Here is a 20,577-nt window from a genome sequence, read left to right on the forward strand (position 1 = left end):
AAGACTCATGGATCAAGATAGTGACAGTTTAACAGGGAAAGTAAAAGCTGTGTGCACAAGCAAAGCAAAAAGAGGAATTTATTCACTCCTTCCTATCAGTAGGCAGATGTCCAGCTCCTTCCTGGGAAGCAGGGTGTCAGCACACCTGATAGTTGCTTGCACAGAGAAATGTCATAACCACAAACATCCCACCTTCCTCCTCATCTCCCTGAAGATTTACTGCTGAGTGTGACATCCTGTGGTATGGGTCTGCTGTCTTGACTATATCCACTCCCAACCTCAAGCCCACCCCCAGACTACTTGCAGTAGCAGGGAGACAGGACACTGTGCAAGCACTGTTCAGCAATAGCCAAAACACTGGTGTGTTATCAGCACTGTTTTGGCCACAAATACAAAGCACAGCCACATATGGACTGCTGTGAAGAAATTTTCTTGTTTCTCTCATTGGTAGTTGGGTTTTGACACACCTTTGTGCTTTTCTCTGGGTTTTCTTCCCAGCAGCATCTCCAGTTCCCAGCTGAGTCTGTTTTGTTGTCATTTCATACCCCATGTATCCACTAAATGATCGGTGGTTAAGTTACTAAAGTTGACAGTGATGGACTTCAGAGCTAAGACTGCACTCAGGCTTAAGAAGGGCAGAGTTCGCATCACTGAGTTTTTCTTTCAGGTTGTCTCCACCAGTTAAATTTTATTACTTTTGAAGGTTTATCTGCAGAATGAGGGCTAAGAACTTCTTTTTAGTAACAAAATGTTGGGTGCTAGAGGATTTTAATTTGTCATGTGCACTCTAAGTATTTGTGCTGGTCATACCCTTCACAAAGGCTTTATGTTGGATCTTCTGCTTGAGGGCTTTAGCTTGCATCCTTTAAGACCCAAAATAAAGTCCTAGCCTCCCACTGAATGCACTGTGAATTCAATGAAATGAAAAGTATGTAGCCTAACAAGTTTTATTCTTTTTAAGATAGTCTTTGAACCATATAAAAGTGAGCTTTGTTGCTCCAAACATGGCCTGCTTTTGCCTGAAGAACTGACATAAATAATAAATCTAAAAATGATCACAGTTTATCAGCTACAAACTTACATTAAGGAGGCAACCAACCCAGCACAATCAAACTAAATGGCATTGGTTCGCTTTGTGTGCTTCACTGTATTGGGTCTTTTGTCTATGCCTGTTATGTTTGCTCATTAGAAAAGACTTTTTCCATTCTGCTAAACTAGAACATAGGATGCTGCCCACATTAAGGAAATTAAAATTAGTAGCTAACATCGGAAAGTTTCCAAGACCTCACTTGAGAGTCCTGAATTATGTGGGATGCTCCTGTGCAAGATCTGTCCTCTGCTGAAGTCTAGTAAGATTCTTTTGATAGTTTCTCCTTTTTTCCCCCTACTGTTTTACTAGATGCAAAGTAGGAAGTAGTGTCCTTTCTTACTGTCAGTATAGATAATTAAAAATAAAACCATCTTTAACTAACATGTTAATAGTAGTGGGCAGTATTAGAAATCTATTGAATTTTTCAAAAAGGGGATATATGTTCTGATATCAAACTAGAATACAGTGCTTTGCCATGAAAATTATTTGCAGTTCATTTTGCATCATTTAGAGCAATGAGTCTGAAATAACCCTTTCTGATGTTCCTTTTATCCTTGTGTATATTTTGAACTGTTCTTCACATGAAAACATTGTAAGCTGTGTGTTCCAATTTTGTTTATATTTCTACAAATTTCCAAACTCTTTTGTACCTTATTAGTGTCAGTCTTAGAAGGACCTTCAGGCTGTCAGCAGTGGAATTTTTGAGATGCCTTGTCTACTGATGATGAATTGTTTTGTATGTTGGCTACCATAGTCAGATATGAGTATTCATTTTGTCATATATCTAAGTTGGGTCAAATGCGTGAAGTATAGGGCAGTATATTCACTTTTGTAAATCCAGGTATCTTGAGACTTTTAATGAATGTGTATGGTGGTTTTGCTGCATGAGCAGTTAAGCTGTTTAGATAAGGTGTACCAGTGCTAAGATAAATTCAGAAGCTTGAGATCCATTTTAGATATGAGAAGATGATCATGTTTAAGGGGTTTTTTTCTGGACTACTTTTTGAAAAATTTTAACCCTTAAACAAGAATCTTGCCTGCATCTAGGGATCACAAATAATATTTTATGGTAACATTGCCTTTGTTGAAACATAAATAACTGCTAAGACTTACTCTGTGCCTCCATTTATATCATAAAATTAGTAGCTACAGCCTGTACATTTATAAGTATAATTTTTTTGTATAGTAGTTCTAAATGAACTACTGCTGCTACTAATACTGCTGTAATAAACTCCGACTAGCCTGTTTAGTCTTCTTATCTAATGCTGCAGAACAAAATCCTAGACCTGTCCAGGTGACTTTAATGGGACATGGGTTTCACCCTATTGTTTACCAAAGTGCCATAAGTACTGTGGCTTTAAAATGCATTGTTATAATTACAGAAGATGTTGTGCATTTTATAAATTCATACTTGCTGTGTGGTGGAGTTAAATCACTTTGTTTCCTGTAGTCTCATCCTATATTGTATTTCAGTTTTTCAATAAAAGAAATCTGTCCTATTAAGTTATTTCCTTCGTATTCTCTTGGGTCTTGAAAGATAGGGCCCAGCAAGCTTTTGGGATTAGTGAAGAATCCCAATGGACATTGTCTCTGCTTCTTAACTATGAAAATGTTCATACGTAACATGGCTTTGAAGTGGATTGTTCCTGTAAGAGGTTGTCCTAACATCTGAGTATGGTTTTTTTGATTGACCCTGAAAAGTATTGTTTCACTGAAGCAGTATAGTCCCAGTAAATTCAGTAACAAAAAGACAGTGTAAAGCTTATTCCATTATTCCAAATATACGTTTTTTTTAAACTTAGTCTTTATTTGGCTGCTGGTTCTGTTTGACTAGTGAATTCTCCAGATACTGGCTAATTGGTTAATTGAATAGAAAAATTATTTGCTTTAATTCTCTGTCTCTATGTGCTCAATGTTGCAGCCAGAAGTATAAGCATTGTTTTCAGATTCTATTTATTATTATTTTGTATCAGCTGTATTTTCTTGGAGTGCTAAAATTATGTGAGCATTTCCTTCTTATTCTTTTTTTAGCAGTTTCAGATATCCAGACGCTACAGCTGTGCTTGACAATTTGTTGCTTTCTTTATTCTTAATTAGAAAATCGTGTTCCCTGTATGTTCTAGTTGACCGTAATTTTCTGTAACTCTTAGGGAGGTCAGTAAGTGAAATGGGATCCCCTGAACACCCTGGTAAAGGACCTTCCAAAGAAGACTGACCTAACCAATCTGAATGATAGCCTCAGCAAAAGCTGAAGAAGATTTCTATGGCAATTTAATTAACTATACAGATTGTCACTATTTTAGGACTGAATTTGTCCACTGAAGTTTTCCTAACCTTTTTGTAGGTGATCTTTTATTACTCACTGTCATTTACCAAGTATTTTTGTTCTTTTTGTAAGGGAGCTTTATAATTTTAATTATTTGTGCATGTAAGCAAAATGGGAAGGAAGAAGGTTAGTTGGAGCTCTCTTTGGAGATGAGCATAGGGGAAATGTATTTGCCACATAAAATTACCAAGAAATTTGAATTCTTCAGTTGCAAAAGGATGTGTTGGAATAGCTTCAGTTTCTGGAGATGATGTGATTAAAATACTTTAATAAAGTTTCTGTCACAGTGTAATCACTTCACAAGGTTTGAAGCACATTTTGTTCTTATAAAGACATTATTTTATCAAAAGAATAACTTACAGGTGAAAACAAGAACAGAAAGAGCATTTCTGTACAGATCCCTTCATTAATGAAATATATTGCTGTTTTATATTTTGCTAATAATGGAAATTCCAGGTTAGTGTGCAGTATGAATGTAAATGTTACAAGAAAGACACAAAATACACCTGAATGAAAGAACACCCATGGTAGCAGAATCATAACGTATTGCTAGGCACATGTTGTGGTTTAACCCCAGGCAGCAACTAAGCCCCACACAGCCACTCGCTCACTCCCCCCTGGTGGGATGGGAGAGAGAATTGGAAGGGGAAAAGTGAGAAACTCATGGGTTGAGATAAAGACAGTTTAATAGGGAAAGCAATAGCTGTGCGTGCAAGCAAAGCAAAGCAAGGAGTTCATTGACTGCTTCCCATGGGCAGGCAGGTGTTCAGCCATCTCCAGGAAAGCAGGGCTCCATCACGCGTAACGGTTACTTGGGAAGACAAACACCATCACTCCGAATGTCCCCCCCTTCCCTTCTTCTTCCCCCAGCTTTATATACTGAGCATGACATCATATGGTATGGAATAGCCCTTTGGTCAGTTGGGGTCAGCTGTCCCAGCTGTGTCCCCTCCCAAGTTCTTGTGCACCCCAGCCTCCTTGCTGCTGGGGTGGGGTGGGGAGCAGAAAAGGCCTTGACTCTCTGTAAGCACTGCTCAGCAGTAACAAAAACATCCCTGTGTTATCAACACTGTTTTCAGCACAAATCCGAAACGTAGCCTCATACTAGCTACTATGAAGAAAGTTAACTCTACCCCAGCCAAAAACAGCACAGCACATTTTCTCAAAAATAAAGAAACATTTGTTTCCACTGTCCTACACAGTTAATCAGAATGTGGATTAATTTTGTTAGAGCAAGACCAATTCAGCTCCACCCTCTCACCAAAATAGTAATCTTTTTTTGTTGAGCATTGCAACAGCAGTGCTCCATGGTGGCCTTTCCTCTGACTTGTCTTTGCATCTCACATCCCCTCTGAAGAGAGAGACATGGGAGTCTGTCTTGAGGCAGGTCCTTTGTCCCATACCCTCTGAGTCACAGAAGACAAATTATGTTCAGTCGACATCAGCCTGTAGCAGTGGATCTTGTCAAGAGTGAAACTGTAATGTTACAAGCAGTGGATGACAGCTTAGTGACTGGCAGAGAGGCTTCCAGACTTCCTCTGGAAGATTGTTGTCCAAGATGTTATAAGCAGGGGGAAATCTGCTTCGACCACCTAAATATTGCCTGTATCAGAGTACCCTGAAATGCTCAGAAGACGAAAGGTTTTGTTATTTCCTCATCCAGCTCATTCTTTGCCAAACTTCTGCCACTTCTATGTCATCTACAGGGCTATATTCCCTTTACACAAAGACAAAAGAAATTTTGAATTAAATTCCTGTGCAAATGTAGTCAAGTGCTTGTTTCTTTTGCTAATAAAATTTCATCAGCAATGCAAGTAGAAAAGAAAATCTTCTGACATTGCTGTTCTTTTGATTTTTTTAATCCAAAAGTCTAGGCTCGTAGCAACATGCTGTTTAAACAGAAACTTACGGCATAATAATTAGCAGAGTAGGATTTGTGTCATAAATAAAACTGTGTGTAACAACTTTATGCCAGTTAGAGAGGTGCCACATATTGTGCCTAGCCCACTGCTACCAGGTGAACAGATTTCTGTACAAGAGAAGGGGACAGCTGGCAGGGCTTGTCAAAAGATCTTGTCATCAGCGTGCTGCTTAAAATTCAGAAAGCTTCAATTTGTGGACCATCTAGACCCTTCGTAAGGTTTATGTTTTAAACAAGTTACTGCGAAGGAAATGGTGTTTGAGAAGTGACGGTCAAGGGTAAATGGTCTGTGATTTTTTTTATCCGTATGCTCTCTCTTGCACAGTTACTGATTACTTTGAGGTTGCTTTCTTTTTGCTAATAATCCTATTTATAATCAGTTATAGACTTTAGCACAAATTCTTAAACCTTTCTGTTGGTGAGTATGTTGCACCAACATTAATAGTTGCATCCTACTTTTTTAATTCAGGCAGAGAAATGTGAAATAGCAGATGTTCAGCTAGATTTTTCTATTTCAGCATCCTGTCATTCCAAAGAAAAGCTTTAAACTCTCTGATATTTTTTTGGGGGGTGGATTTTCATACTCGGTTTCTGAGAAGCTTTGTGAGAGACTTCACTAGAAGGAAAATCTGCAGTATTAAACTATAACAGAGAGAAAAGATTGAAATTGTCAGAGGTCCTTATTCAGACCCCTCAAGGCTTTTGTAGGAGGGCTCATGAGAAATGTTGCCACCCTAAAATTTAAAATGGCCTTACCGTCTTCATAAATAACTTCTGGGGAAAATGAAGTAGGATGCAGTATGCTGCTTATACAACACATAAAATGCCTGTCTTGCATAAAATAACGTCTGAATGTTGTTAATACCTGTTCAGGGAATGTAGTTTGCTCTGTATGAAACGAAATATTTATGGAAATGTATATGAAATTACTAATTATTACAGAAACGTGCATGCGTGCATATAAGATTTTTCAGTTATACTAAGAAATAAAAAATAAGCAATAATTTCTGCTCTGTTTATCAGACAGAAAAGATTTGGATAACAGCAGCTTAAATCAAGTATCTGGAAAGAGGATTTATTTAGGTATCACTAGACTGACAGCTGACTCCTTTGAAGCCATCCATGTTGAGCACTTTCAGACTGAGGCATCTAATGGTTAAATTTGAGGAAAACAAGCTTTTGCACAGTTTGGATGACTTTGGATAAGACTGAATAAAATACCAAGGAAAGAATGTAGTGCTTATTGCTGACAGTTGCCATCACAGAACCATAATTTATGATAAAATTTCTGATAAATTTTCTGATAAAATATCATAAAGAATAAGAGTTGAGGAGAGACTAGTTAATCAAATTGAGCATCTAGGTATTATCTGTCAGAAAAGCAATATATGGAACAGTGGGATTGCATTTTGTTACTGCAGATCCACCTGGATTTTTTTTTAAACAGTGCAGGTTGAAATTCCAATGTCAGTCTCCGAAGGTTGCATGAAAAGAAGAAACAAAAGGGACTTTTTTTTTCTATTGCTACATGAAGACATCTGAAACACTTGTGTTTTGGTGGTTTATTGTTTTAATTTTGCATTGCAATGTCTACTACAGATGGATTACAAAGTCAGAGTAACTATGTAATCAAAATGGAGAAAAAGATCTTGGTGCTTCTTGTTATTGATGACTCCTAGAGTCTTAAACTTAAATCATTATTTCTTTTCCTGAAGAGTCCCTTAAAGTACCATTTACAACTTAGAGAAAATCCCCAGAAAGACAATACAAGTTCTGTAGGAAATCAAACAGATTTGGACTTCTTGCAAATTTGTAGAAATGGAAGATCTACCATCAGTTTCCTGATTTTTTGAAGTAAAAACAGATATTTATGTATTTCAGTGATTTGTTTGTTTTCATCTTAAGGAAAAGCTGTATATGATTTTTTCAAGTAATCCTGGAACTGCATAAGCAGTTAATTAAAAGATTAGATTCTGATGAAGTTAGGATTATTCAGTAACGATCTTACTATGTATAAAAAATTCAGCAACAATGATGAAATTATTACCTTCCCCCTAAGTTGCTCAGATGTATTCTTCTTTGAAACCCTTTACTTATCGTTATTTTCCTTCAGTGTGAGTGTTGTATTTTAAACACTGTTTAGAGATTGAGTCTATTTATGTAATCAATAATTAAATTGAGTTTAAGAAACTCGGCCAAGACACTTTAAATAGGTGGCCTGATTGTTCTGAGCAAGATGATCACCCAGTTGCTCCATCCAGATAAGGAAACTTTTGAAAACTGGGACAATCATTTAATTGCCTAAATATAGTATTAGGTTCCTAATTTTAGGGCAATTTGTTTTAAAGCAATTCATCTCACTAGGTGAATCCTTTTACTGTAATATGTCACAAACTGTGCCTCAATTGTGGAAACAGGTTACTTGCATATTCATAAATCTAGGGTGTCCTGTTTGTATCTTGATTTTGGGGCGAGAGGTAGGCATGTCCCAGCCCAGTGAAAAGGACACTGTCCCAGCCCTGAAAAGGGCACCCAGCCCAGATGGAAGGATGTCACATTTGATAGGTGCCCAGCTGAAGGGTTAGGGTTGGGCATACTGTAATGTGCATCCAGGTGAATACAGATAGAGGCACAGTTAATTTATCTGAGTTAAATACCTCTTTTGAGTCATAGTTGTGATGGTTCTTACCTAAATTCTCTTCTAGCTGATGAATAAAAGGCACGAACTTTCTCACTTCTGCCCCAGCGTGTGTTGGAAATCTGTGTTATGATTGTATTAATAAAATTTGGGTGATTGTGTAGCCACCACAATTAATGACTGAAAGGAAGGTCATGCTTACATAATACTGCTAAGGAATTTGTGTAAAATTTATTTAAAGACATTTTTGAAAAAGCCTGTGATGGGAGTTAAGTTCAGTAAACCCATCTTTCTGTCCAAAACAGTAGTACATCTTCTATAACCATATCCAGCAGCCAGAAACTCTGTGTAACTCTCATTGTGTTGATATTTTGAAAACTGTTAGCACGAAAATGTATGCAGTTACTGTGGACTGGATGAGCAGAGAGAACTGTAACTTGGAGCTGGCAAATCCCAGGAACAATGAGACTTCGGTAGGAAACTTAAAATCTGTAGACTGATGTTGTTATTTATAAAGCTGTGTTCCAGAAGTGGAGATACATTGAGTCATAAACAGTTTCTAAATGCTGTTCAGAACAGGAGTAGACGTCCGTCTCTGACCAGCACTCTTCCCATGTTGTCTGCTCCACTTTCTGCTGTATAGTGCTGGGGAAGAGACCTATTTTAATGATAAGAGTAGGTGTTCTGCACAAAAGGGCCTTTTGTATGCTGTTAACTCAGATTGTGTCATGCATCACTGTAATTTGCTGTAGATTTATGCTAAATGGCAAGAAGAATTTCAGATGTGTTGTTTGATATACTATGACTGTATTTATGCAGAGCTGCAAAATACAGCAGCACTGTTCCAGACATTCTTTTACAGACATTTTGTTACGAGAGTAATAGTATATACATTCACGCAAAGCCTAGAAGTAGAATGGAAAAATAAATGCATACAATTGTCTGTTATTTCAGTGCTGCAAATCTCTTTGTTAAAATTAAAATATATGCTGTTTTTACAGGTATAACATTAGTATTTCAACAGAAATATTTTATTGATTCTCTAGCTCTTTGTGTGTGTGAATTGACAGGACTCTGTCCTTTTACCATGTACCAGAACAACTACTAGTTTGTACTAGAGAGCAGTTTTACTCTTGTACTAGAGAGGAGGACTCTTCACATGTAGATAGCAACTGCTTTCATCTAACTAACAGAACGCAATCTTTGTGCTTGCAGCTTGTTTACTTCTTCAGGACTATAATTTAACCTTCCAGTCCAAATAAGTCTGTAAACCTCAGCAGTATGTTTAGCACACATGTTACTGCCAGTTCTACATCATTTCAGTTTCCAAAATGCAAAGATCTGTAATACCAAAAGGAGGAACAATACTCTTCTTTTTTTCCCTACAACTTCAGTAAAAAAAAGAAGTTGTAAAAAAAGAAAATGTTTTATTTGCATGGAATTCACACCAGAAGGGCCAAGACAACCTTTTATCTGTTATTTAGGCACTGCATCAAGGCTCTAGGAGATTCATAGAAGTTTCTGCAGGCCTCTGCAAATGAGTTTTCCTCCTCTTTGTTAGAAATACTGGTTACAATAAAGATGAATGATTATTAATATTTGCTTTATTGTTAGGTGTAGTGACACTAATAGCTGTGCCTGGATGCTCTACTCTGCATATTTATTTTTGGCATGAAGCTTCATTGGCCAGCTTAGCTATAATACTCACATCATTCTCTTAAATGCCTGAATAATAATGTGTGTGTTTTATTAAATGCAAAATCAAAATAAAAATTAAGATAAGCTTGTAACATGGCACTTATTTCTTACATACTAGTTTAGGGGCGGCTATAAATATTAAACCATTAAGATGACTGTGGTTCAAGTACTTTAAGTAATATTTATTCCGGTGGCCTGTCTCTGAATTCATCTTGATAATTAAATTATTTTAATAGGAATAATACTTTATGATAAGTCAATGAAGTAGTTCCCATGATCTTCAAGAGATCTTCATAAAAGCTGTGTTTACAGATGTGCCTTAAACAATAAATATGATTCTCCTAAGAGAAATTTCCAAGAGGGTAATAATATCTAGAGCTGCCAGTTTAGATGTATATTTCAAAAGTTTAAAGGCTCAATTACTCCATAGAAGGAACTGCAGAGATTAACTAAATTGCATAACAAAAAATGCTTAAATAATTTCAAATCCATCATAACAAGAAAATGAAATATATTATATAAGATGCTTGGAAGGAAAGGGGATATGTGCATAATACCCATGTACAACATCTAGCACAAGGGATATTCAGTTCTGTGTGGCCAGTTTCAACCTGATTAAAACAGTATGAATCAGTAATACAATGAAATAGTCATTATTCTAGTTCTGTGAAGTGTGTACAGGAATAAAAAGAAAAGATAATAGATCGTTTTCTTCTCCTTTATCTGTTTTTCACTTCTTACACAAAGTAAGCCTTTATCTCCTGACATAAGTAAGATCTGCTGAAGTAAAAATATTTCAGTGAGACAAATTGGTTAACTTGACATGTATCAAGGCATTTTATGAATTTATTTTTCTTAAGGTACTCTAGTCATGTCCTCAAATTGCCCTTTTACTTAAAAGAAATCATATTAAATAATGTTTGTCATTAACAGGCTACTGAGGTTCTTACAGTTATGTAACTCTCAATGAATCTCTAAACGGAAGCTTAAAAATTGCTCTAAATAATGTTCTTTAATTAATTTGGTAATTAATGAAGTGTATAAAAAGGACATGGTTCCTTGAACAATCAGATTAAATAAATATACCCTGTAAAACTAAATTCATTCTGAGTAAGTAATGTTTTTTATTGTTTCTTTGTAATCGTTTTAGGTCTATGAGAGTCAGATATTGTCAGATTGCCTTGGTATTTTTTGAATATAACTGCTTCTTCAGAGAAGAAAAATGCAGGCTGAACCTACTTAGACTCCAGTGAAGTGCCTGTGACGAGGATGGGCTTTATGTTCCGTGGAGTGCTGAATTAATCCAGCCCTTTCAGTGCTAGTACTGCCTCTTAGTTAACTTCTGTCTGCAGCTGGGCTGTAATAGTTATGCACTAATAAATAGCCTCCTGTAGGCTTTGCATTCAGTGTCCTATACCTACTCCATTAACTTACAGGCCATGAGATTAGCTATTTTGGAAAAAATAGCCTGCATATGTAGCCTGTAAGTGGTGGAGAGTTTATCACATTGATAATTAATTTAAATTGTTATTGTTCTAACTTCAAATTTGTGGGTTATTTTCAGTTTGAAGTGTTAATTGCATCTGTAAGATGTGGCATCGTATTATTCCTTTTTATGGTAGATTTTAAAAAATCAAGTTGATTGAATTCCTTTGCCTTCTGTTGTAGGATGTATTTTAGGCTTTTATATGTTTTTGTTGTGCCCTCTCTGGTTTTCAATGTCAATTTTAAATGGTAGATGTTCAAACTTGGGTATGTTATTCTAGAAGAGATCTTGGTAACAACCTTTACAGAACTTCAGGAGAGCTTTTAAAAGCAGTCTATGTAGGCAGCAAGAGAAGAAATTCCTGTTGGACAAGCATAAGCTATATTCTTCCAATGGTTTTCTATATCCACATTTACCCTGTGGTTATGAAGGTGTCCTGGCATTCAATACTTGAAGAATTTTTTGGCCTTACAAGGCTCCACAGAATTTGCAGGTTTTTCATTTCCCTACATCTTCCATTGGTGAGGCCTCTGCTCTGCCAATGATGTGAATGGCCTCATCAAAGGGGCAACATTACATGGGTTAAATGAAATGCATAATTCCTTGGCTCTGGACACTTGACTTCTTGCTTACTAGTCATAAGGAATAGTTTCCAGTACAGCTGCTCCAGATGGTGTTTGTAAGCACTGAAGCAAGGCCCTGTGTCCATGCATATCAGTTGCTCAGCTCCTAGTTCCCAGTCATCCCAAGTGTTTCAATCTGGGACCAAAAAAATTGTCTCCTTTCCTATCTCCTTCTTTATGCTTCAGCAATATCTTCAAGCTAACTTTTCCAGGCGAGCATGTGAGAAGACTTATTTATACTTCAGGGTGCACAACACAACATCTTTTAACTCTTGAGAAGAGGAGTGAACTCAGAACAATTCTCAAAGATTTGTTGACTATGCACAGCCTTGTCAGCACCTTTTATCCTTCCTCCAAACTGTGTCTTATTGCACCTGAACAAAAGAAAACAGTACTGCTGCCAGCTCACACATTAGGGTTCATAACTAACAAGCATAATTTGCTGTCTGTGAGCATCTCATCTTCAGGCTATTGGCTCACTGTTTTAATCTCTAGTGTCTTTTCTGTACGTGATCCAATTTTTCTGCATGCATTTTAATTTGTGGCTAACAGACTTGGACCTTCTAATGACTCACCAGTGATTTGTGTAAAGGCAGTCACCTAGTCAAGTCCAGACAGCACAGTGCAGAACTTCACGAGATTATCATAGCTGAGCAGGATGGCAATAGTACTAAGTCACAGTAGGCAAGTACAAGAAATTCTAATGCATATTAGAGAAAATAAATTCATTAACCAGACATGTTATGATGAGTTGTACTTGTGAAGTGCTCAGATTCTAAAATAATAGACTGGATCTTAGGCAGGAGTATGATAAATTCATAGAGTTATTGACTTGGTTCTGTTTGTAGCGTGTGTAATGTTTGGATACAGTAAACTTTAAAGCATGATACTTCATTTTCTCAACTATGGCCTATGCATAATAATTCAGTAAACTTTAACTAGATAAGAAATTTAGCTTGTCTGTGTTGTTCACTGTGAGATCATTCAGGATCAAGAAAAGATGGTAGTAATACTATTGTAGCCATCATTACCTAAAGACAGAAACAGTTCAAGAATGACAGAGAGAAGTTAGTATGTGTACATATATTTGATTAAATAAATCAAATAAAGCATATTTGATTAGGCAAACTGCTCGAGTGTGAAAAAAACAAAGTTTGGAGGGTCAAAAAGTCTTTTCAGGTCTGAAAAGCAGTAGCCCTCATGAATAAACATGACCTCAGAATGACCTTTGATAACTCAAATAGAAAGGGAAAGGGAATTAGACTGTTAAGGAGCATATCTTCTCTGAGAAGCAGGAAGATAGGTAATTTTCTCTGGAACATGGAAGAGGCTAACTGTTGAGAATATTCTGATTTTCACTTTCATTGTTTATTCTGTTCATTTTCTGTTGTCTCTTTAGAGCCCCATATACAAAAAGTATAGGGGTCCTGTCAGTAGTTGCCTTAGAAGTCTTGGTCTGCAAAGCACTTAATCACACATGATGAACAACTCCACTGTCTAAAGCTACTTCTAAATGATACAGAATAAAAAAAGAAAATACACTGGTAGCTTTAAACAAAAGTTCTGTAGAAGAATAATGAAGAAAATGTCCTTCAGTTGTTTCCCCTTGAGCAATTTATCCAACCCAAATGCAGCAGAGAGGATCTGAATGGAGGATGTGGCAGTAGGTAGCTCCAGAGAGCTGCTTAGGCTGCTTTGCTCTGCTTTGAAGTTTTTGGCTTGCCTTTGGATTTTGCTGAAATGTTGTATGGGGAGAAATTTAGACTGAGGGACTTAAGACTGAATTATTGATTTGTATAGATATTTAAGCCATGGGCACTGGCACCTCTGCCCTATTATATGTTTCAAGCTCAGGTTTGCCACACACCTGAAAAGATGTCCTTTTGCATTCATCATACCAGTCAACCAAAACAGAGTACTCAAAGGCATACAAACCCCGGTAGACCTTATGGTGTGATTTGGAAGAACTTCTGCTAGTTTAGCTAGTAAAGATTTTTGGTAGGGTTTTTCCTACATTTTTAAATTGGGCTTGAATTTCTTTTCTCAGTTTGCTTTCGAAACTCCATAAAACGTCACCAATTTAGTCTGCAGAAATTAGGCTAGATAGATTCTGTTCAAAGCAACAAAGCACCTGCAGAGTTTCCCATAGTGATGGCACTCATTTCAGTCTTTCTACTCAATCTAGCTGTCAATCTTTATGAAATTTTCAGGAAGCCAATATACCTGAGGTCACAAGCTCAGGCTGTGTCAGATTTGGTTACAATTGACTAACGGGTTCAAAAGCTGTTGTGTGACGACCTGACAGATGGATAGACATGGCACTGCCATAATCTGCATTTCAGTTGGAAATCAGGATAAACCCACTGATTATTTTTTTCCAGCAGCAACCAAGAATTATTTATTTCTTTTTGATCCATTTCTGTACAAAACAGGATCTATATTCATTCTTTCAAACTTTTTCACACCTGGAGTGTATGATTCTGATTATATGGTACAACTGAAGGCTTAAAGTCTATTTTAGAGCTGCAAATCATTGTAGATTTATTTATGTACAGCTTACAAATAACATGGAACAGATTACCAAGAGGCAGCTTCCAAGAGAACAAAGGAGAACATGCATACTGCACTCTCAAAATGTGAGGTATGCGCAAGTGCAGTAAATGTGGTCTTCCTCCTGGTTTGTAAGGGTGAAAATGTGGCTTCTTAAGGATCCCACACCACTGTTCCCCTTTTGAGGTACTGTTTGAGGTACTGTTCATGTAAGAGAACAGTAAAGGAGTTGCCTCCACAAAGAGACTACAGTTTTATCCACGTTTACATTAAACGTACAATGACAGAAAGAATTTTTTTCCCCTCCTAACCAATCTATGTAACATCTAATGGAATATGTATTCTGATCACCACATATGTCAATATCTTTTAGTAAGGAATTACTGAAAAAGATTATCATTGTCCAGTGGAGCATGTAGTCACTGTTATAAGTACAGTCTGGAATGGGATCTCCACAGTTTCATGGCAAGGAGGAATAACCTTTCTCTTAAGAGAACTTTTGGATGTATTTGGTGGGCCACACACTAATAATGCATCTGTCTTGTTTCCCAAGTCTCCGTTCCACAGGTCTCTCCATCAGTCTTACACAATTTTCCGCACCGTCTTGTGCTATTTAATGCCCAGCCATTTCACATACACATTACTGCTCAGGCCAGCATCTCATACTGCTAGGTGTTTCTCTAGTTCTCCATACTGCACAGCACTGTGCTGCTTAGTACATCCCAGACTCTACAGATTATTTCTCATTCTTAGTACCACAACGCTGCAAAGCACCCCCCTGAAAATGGCATGGCCATGCTGAATGGCTTATCTCTGACTCTGCTTTCACACTAATTTAATTTAGATGGAGAAAGAGAGTTTATGGCATTCTTCTATTTGAACTCCTGGTTACCAGAAGAATGTAGCCCTATGAGGCATTTAGATTCTTCTGCTGTCATTTCAGGGCAATTTATTGGCACAATTATTATGCACTAATAGTAAGTCAACTACTAATTAACTTGGAGTTGTGTTTGCATTGACAAAGAATACACAGGTATCTTTAGGCTTTCATTCTTCTGTTTAAAAAGTGAAATATATGGAAAACTTTCTCTAATGTTTACTTAACTTCAAGGCCTTTTAAAAAATTCCACCTTTGATCATTAATCTTTGCTGGGTTAATATTTCTATTAAATACAGTTTTATGTATTTTTTCCAAGTTTTATTTCAGGCATCCATCTTTGCAAGATAATCATGTGAAGTATAGAACTTATTTTTTTCCTGGTCATCATTCCCTTTAACTGTGGACATTTTTTACTTTACAAAGCATTCTAAATTGGTTAGTTTAAAATTAAGGGGTTTGCAAGGTTTTTTTCATAGTTGGGTATCTTGGGGCAAATGTTATATGTGCTTTATTTAGTTTTATCACTGTTCTGATCATACTCACAGATTTTACTCTGAACCTCCTTTTACTGGTAGCATACATATAGAATCTTTTCTTGTTAGTGTCTATGTCCACTAGTTCTAGGTCCTTCACATGATTACAGGTAAATCTTACATTAAATATCATAATATTCATTGGTGCATGTGTTCTCTCTCAATGTGGGACTGAAACAAATACTTTCATATAGTCCAGCCAAACTATGTTAGACTCCTTGTTAGTTAACATAATAGGCTTTTCAAGCCGAAGTTGGTCCTCTGTTCCTCTCTTTTTTTCCATCAACATCCTTCTGCCATCCAACCAGTGAAATATCAGGGGTTACCATCAGGTGATACAGTCAGTATTAGCAGTTCCCAAGTGACTTGTGAAGATGGAAACTTTTGAAGGCTCTTACCTTTCTTTCATTTCTTAGGAGTAATAGTTTTGCTTTCAAGGTTTTCCTGTTTGTGTTTGGCAATCTTATACTCCCATCACTGTCCCTGATGTCTACATGGCCTTTTTCAGTTTTGTCTTTACTATAATTCTGCAAGAACAACATTCTGGTTTATGCTTGTAAAGCTCTCAAACACCAAAGCTCTGGCTCTAATCGGAACATATAGGCACTGCTGAATTGCAAACGAAAAATAATGCCTATTTAAATTATTGTGCATTAGCTTGTTTCATAAAGAAGTGGCTCTGATTTTAGCTTTGCAGTACTAAAGGATGCCATGTGCCTAGATAGGTCTTTTGAGAAGGGGCACAAAGCTATAGAAAAGACAGCCCTTCCTCTGACTGACTAAGCAAATTACTCATAACTAAAGTCTAGTTTACACATTAGAATAATTTTGATCTTCTTTCTAATTGCAGTTGGCTCTGAGAGTCTCCTGTCTGTGGATCTTACTGTGATTACAAACCTGTCTCAGAACCAACCATTACCCTTGAGTCCTCAAGCCATTTTGCCTTTAGCTCCCTTATTTACTTGATTGGCTCATGGAAGATGTTTAACTTGCAGCCAATGAGACAGGCAGCTCCTCTATACACATTGTGTATTTCCTTTCTGATCAGTGCTCATCAAAACCAGCCAGCAAAAGTTTGTTTCCCCCTCCCCCATCTTTTGATTTTGTACTAGCTTTTAATTATGATTTTGTCCTTACATAGAACCACAGAATCATAGAATCATTTAGGTTGGCAAAGACCTTTAAGATCATCGAGTCCAACCGTTACCCTAACACTGCCAAGTCCACATGGCTGGGTTGGAGAGGGTTGTTATTGTCACAGAGTATTAGTGTTTCCTAATTTCTGCTGAAGTCATCTCTGTCATGTATTAAGCTGAGACTACTTTCCTCACCTTCTGTGCCAAATTATTTCCCACTTTTTGTCAAAGAAACAGTATTATGAGGCTTCCTTCATTCTAAAATTACCTAGCTGTAATCAACTCTCAATTACCTTTTGCAATTCTGTTCTGGTGCAGGTTGTCTGTGCTGTAAGTGCAGAGACATTCTGGGTTAAACAGTGTTATTGATTAATTGTAACACAGTGCTGCTCTAACACTCCTGCCTACAGCATGGAGCTAGAAATAATAGTCCCACTTGTTACTGTCTGGGACTAGCTTCTATAGATGCTAGAGAAGCTAGAAGCTAGTGCCAGCCAGACCTACACTGGCTGCTTGTCAGTACAGCCTAGTTACCTCTGCAGCAAATTTCAGGACACACTAAAGTTTTCTGGGCCCATTTCAAGTCTGGTGTGGAGAAAATCAAGCTGGAGTAATAAGTGCCGAGGTAAGTGCTACAAGAGCCACACAGTTATGGATACTTAGGGTTGCACAAGAGCTTATGTTTGGACACAGTGCTGAACCCAAACTGTCTCCATGCATTTGTGTCACAGCACGCCAGAATTTGTAAGTCTTCTTGGCTCCTGGTATTCTGGAAAGTGCGATGCGAAGGCTGAGCCAGACTGGCAGGACAAGTGCTTATCCAGAACTGATAAATTGTGGGGAAATACTTCTGTTCTGTATTTTTAAATGCATTCCACAGTACCCATACTGTTAGGGCTTATTCATTATTTGCAGTGTTCAGTATCCCAGGCAGAAGAGGACTGACTATAATGAGAGACAAAAGCAATCCAAACCGGTAAGCCATACATGTAATCATCTCTGAAACAGATCTAGACTCCCATCTCTACAGTAGGCACAAAATAACGATTGTCATTAATATTTGGCATACCAGTATCAGGCAGTGGTTGTCTGCCATGGCCTATGAGTGTCAAAAGTGCCCTGTGTAACACACAGCTAGTGGGTATGCAAATTAGATGCAAATCAAGCAGCTGCTCTAGCACAGAGTAGTATTTATTGGGTAGAAATGCATCAACAGGTGTGCTTAATGTCAGTAATAGGTGTCTGGAAGGACTTGCAGGACTAGTGTTGCAGGACTAGCAAAGAGGTAGGTACAGAGCAGTTTCTGAGCAAGGGGCATGAGGGTATGAAGTATGGCTACTGGAGCTTGCAAGAAGTCACTGATACTACAAAGCAGCTTAGAATTAAGACACTTAAAGTGAGATCATTAGGTATGGATTGGGAGTTTAGAACAAGGGACATGAGAGAAGAGTTTTGACACTCAGCAGTGTCTGACACCCTCCTCTGTCTTGGTTCTTTCCTGGTGGGTCTCTTGGATATTGGACTATGTTGGGTTCTGTTAGCTGTGAAACAGAGAGGATGGATAGAGGAGCTAGAGCAAAGTCAGTGTCTCTTGTGTGGCTCCCATAGAGATGAAAAAAAATATTTTTTTATTTAAGCCAAAAACCCTGGATGCTGTTAGTATAAGATCTTCAGACTACATGGAAAGGTTTACTCATCTTACAAGAGCAAAGCAGGAACCTGGCAATATACACAAGTTGTTACATTCATATGGCATGTATGCCATTTTGGAAGTCCAGCCCTGTCCCCCTACAAATATATCAATGTAAGGAAATTTGGAGCGTATGTGCTGGCAAAAACAAGCAGTTACCAAAGATGTTAGGGGTTCCTAGACTTCCTACTTTAAGGTTTAGATTCTGCACTGTAGTAATAAAGCTGTGGCTTGTTTCAAACTGTGGGTCATTATTCTTGCTGAAACATGCCCTTCACAAATTACCTTTCAAAGGCAGAACAATCCACAGGTTATTTTTTGAGATTTTTGTTATGTTTTGCCATCTTGGCAAAGTAACCAGGTATTTTGGTAATAAAGTTACAAATAAATTGTTAAAATTCATTTTAAAAGAAGAAATCTGATTATAGTACAGTTTTACTCAGCCTTTTTGGTTTTTTTATTATCTTCTTTTACTGTCTCATATGATTTTTGTTCTCCTTTCCCACAGAGTGCTTGTTGTGACATTCCTGTCTTATCAGTATGTTTCATCATCTCATTAAAAGTAACCTGTATTAAAAATTAAGAATATCATCAGTGTGTACCAACTTCTTAAGCGTTATTTAGTCACCTTCCTGCTGATTGGTTTATCCAAAATAGTTATGAGCTGAGCTGTGAAAAGGTGTTTCCTTTTTCTTTTTCTTCTTGCAGACTGCAAATGAGAACCTGCATACAGACGATGAGCATGAACTCAGAGGAGATAAAGAAAGCTATCTCTGTGCAGTGTGCCTGGATGTTTATTTCAATCCTTACATGTGCTATCCATGCCACCACATCTTTTGTGAACCTTGCTTAAGGATGCTTGCCAAAGACAATCCAGCCAGCACTCCATGTCCACTGTGTCGCACTACAATTGCCAGAGTCTTTTTCCAAACAGGTATAAAAATGAAAGTTTTTACATACAGAAAAATATTTGCAGCTTTCCTTCCTGTATTTCTGGCCTGAATAAATACGTAGCTAAAAGTATAGTAAAACCCTGCTAACCAAATATAATCATTAAAAGAAGAAAGAAAGAAAGAATAATATGCAATGGGCCACATCCAGAATGCATGCAGAGCAAAATTTGGTGATGTTAATCCACTGTGAGATTTTCTTTGCTTTTAACTCTTTCTAGAACTATTCCACATAGGCTTTCTTCAGTGGCAAGAAACTATTCTGGATGCATATTTTAAAACTTCTTGATTTTTGAAGTAAGGTTCTGATATTTTGCATTTCTATGGTTTCCTCTTGCTAAATAATCACAAACTCCAAACATAATAAACATGTTCTCAAAATATCCTACCAGAAAAGTATTTTTAAATTACTAACTTAATAACACAAAAAAAAAGGCTTTTTTCTTGGTTTTATGGCGTTAGTTTAGCTACAAGTGAAAATAAAGGCTGGCAGAACTATAGAATCCTCCTAACTAATCTTGTTTTTAAATTATCCCTTCCTGGCCTTTTACACTGTCATCTCTAGTCTCCCTGACTTTTAGCAGTAGGAAAACATGGTGGGTAAGGGGTGATGGATGTCAGAACGGGTAAGAAGAGGGTAAGTAGTGCTGTAGATGGGATACCTGGAACAGCATGAGTCAGTCTTTTATGCCTGGAGCTTAAAAAGGTAAATTCAAGCACCATGGATAAAATTGCACTATGATATGTGGAGCTAGGCCCTTTACAACAGTTAAAGCTGTGCATAGACAGGTCACAAAGTAATGGAGATGGCTCAGCCATGCAGGAGTGTTTGTTCATTTTTGCATGCTGCGGAGATCTTGCAGCTATCCTCTTCAAACTGGGAGAGTGCTGTGATGATGACAGGTTGGGGATTCAGATTAAAGTACAATTTCACATTGATTCACAATTTCACAATTTCACAATTTCAGCAGCACTGCCCAGCTTCTACTTCTGGTTGTGAACAGACTCTTCCTCTGCACAGGCACAACTTTGTATAATTTGATGGCAGACCAGTTC

At 37.4% G+C, this 20,577-nt stretch overlaps 1 protein-coding gene across 1 annotated transcript in view; it reads left to right on the top strand.

The window, feature by feature from the left end:
- The window catches only part of RNF180 (ring finger protein 180), a 79,207-nt gene that overhangs the window by 36,341 nt on the left and 22,289 nt on the right, over nucleotides 1-20,577 (top strand). The window contains exon 5 of the mRNA XM_072859494.1: nucleotides 19,280-19,505. Within this exon, the coding sequence (XP_072715595.1) occupies nucleotides 19,280-19,505 (226 nt within the window). The remainder of the gene's footprint in view (nucleotides 1-19,279; nucleotides 19,506-20,577) is intronic.

Source organism: Ciconia boyciana, chromosome 4 (genome assembly GCF_034638445.1).
Source record: "Ciconia boyciana chromosome 4, ASM3463844v1, whole genome shotgun sequence".
In the NCBI taxonomy this organism is placed as follows: Eukaryota; Metazoa; Chordata; class Aves; order Ciconiiformes; family Ciconiidae; genus Ciconia; species Ciconia boyciana.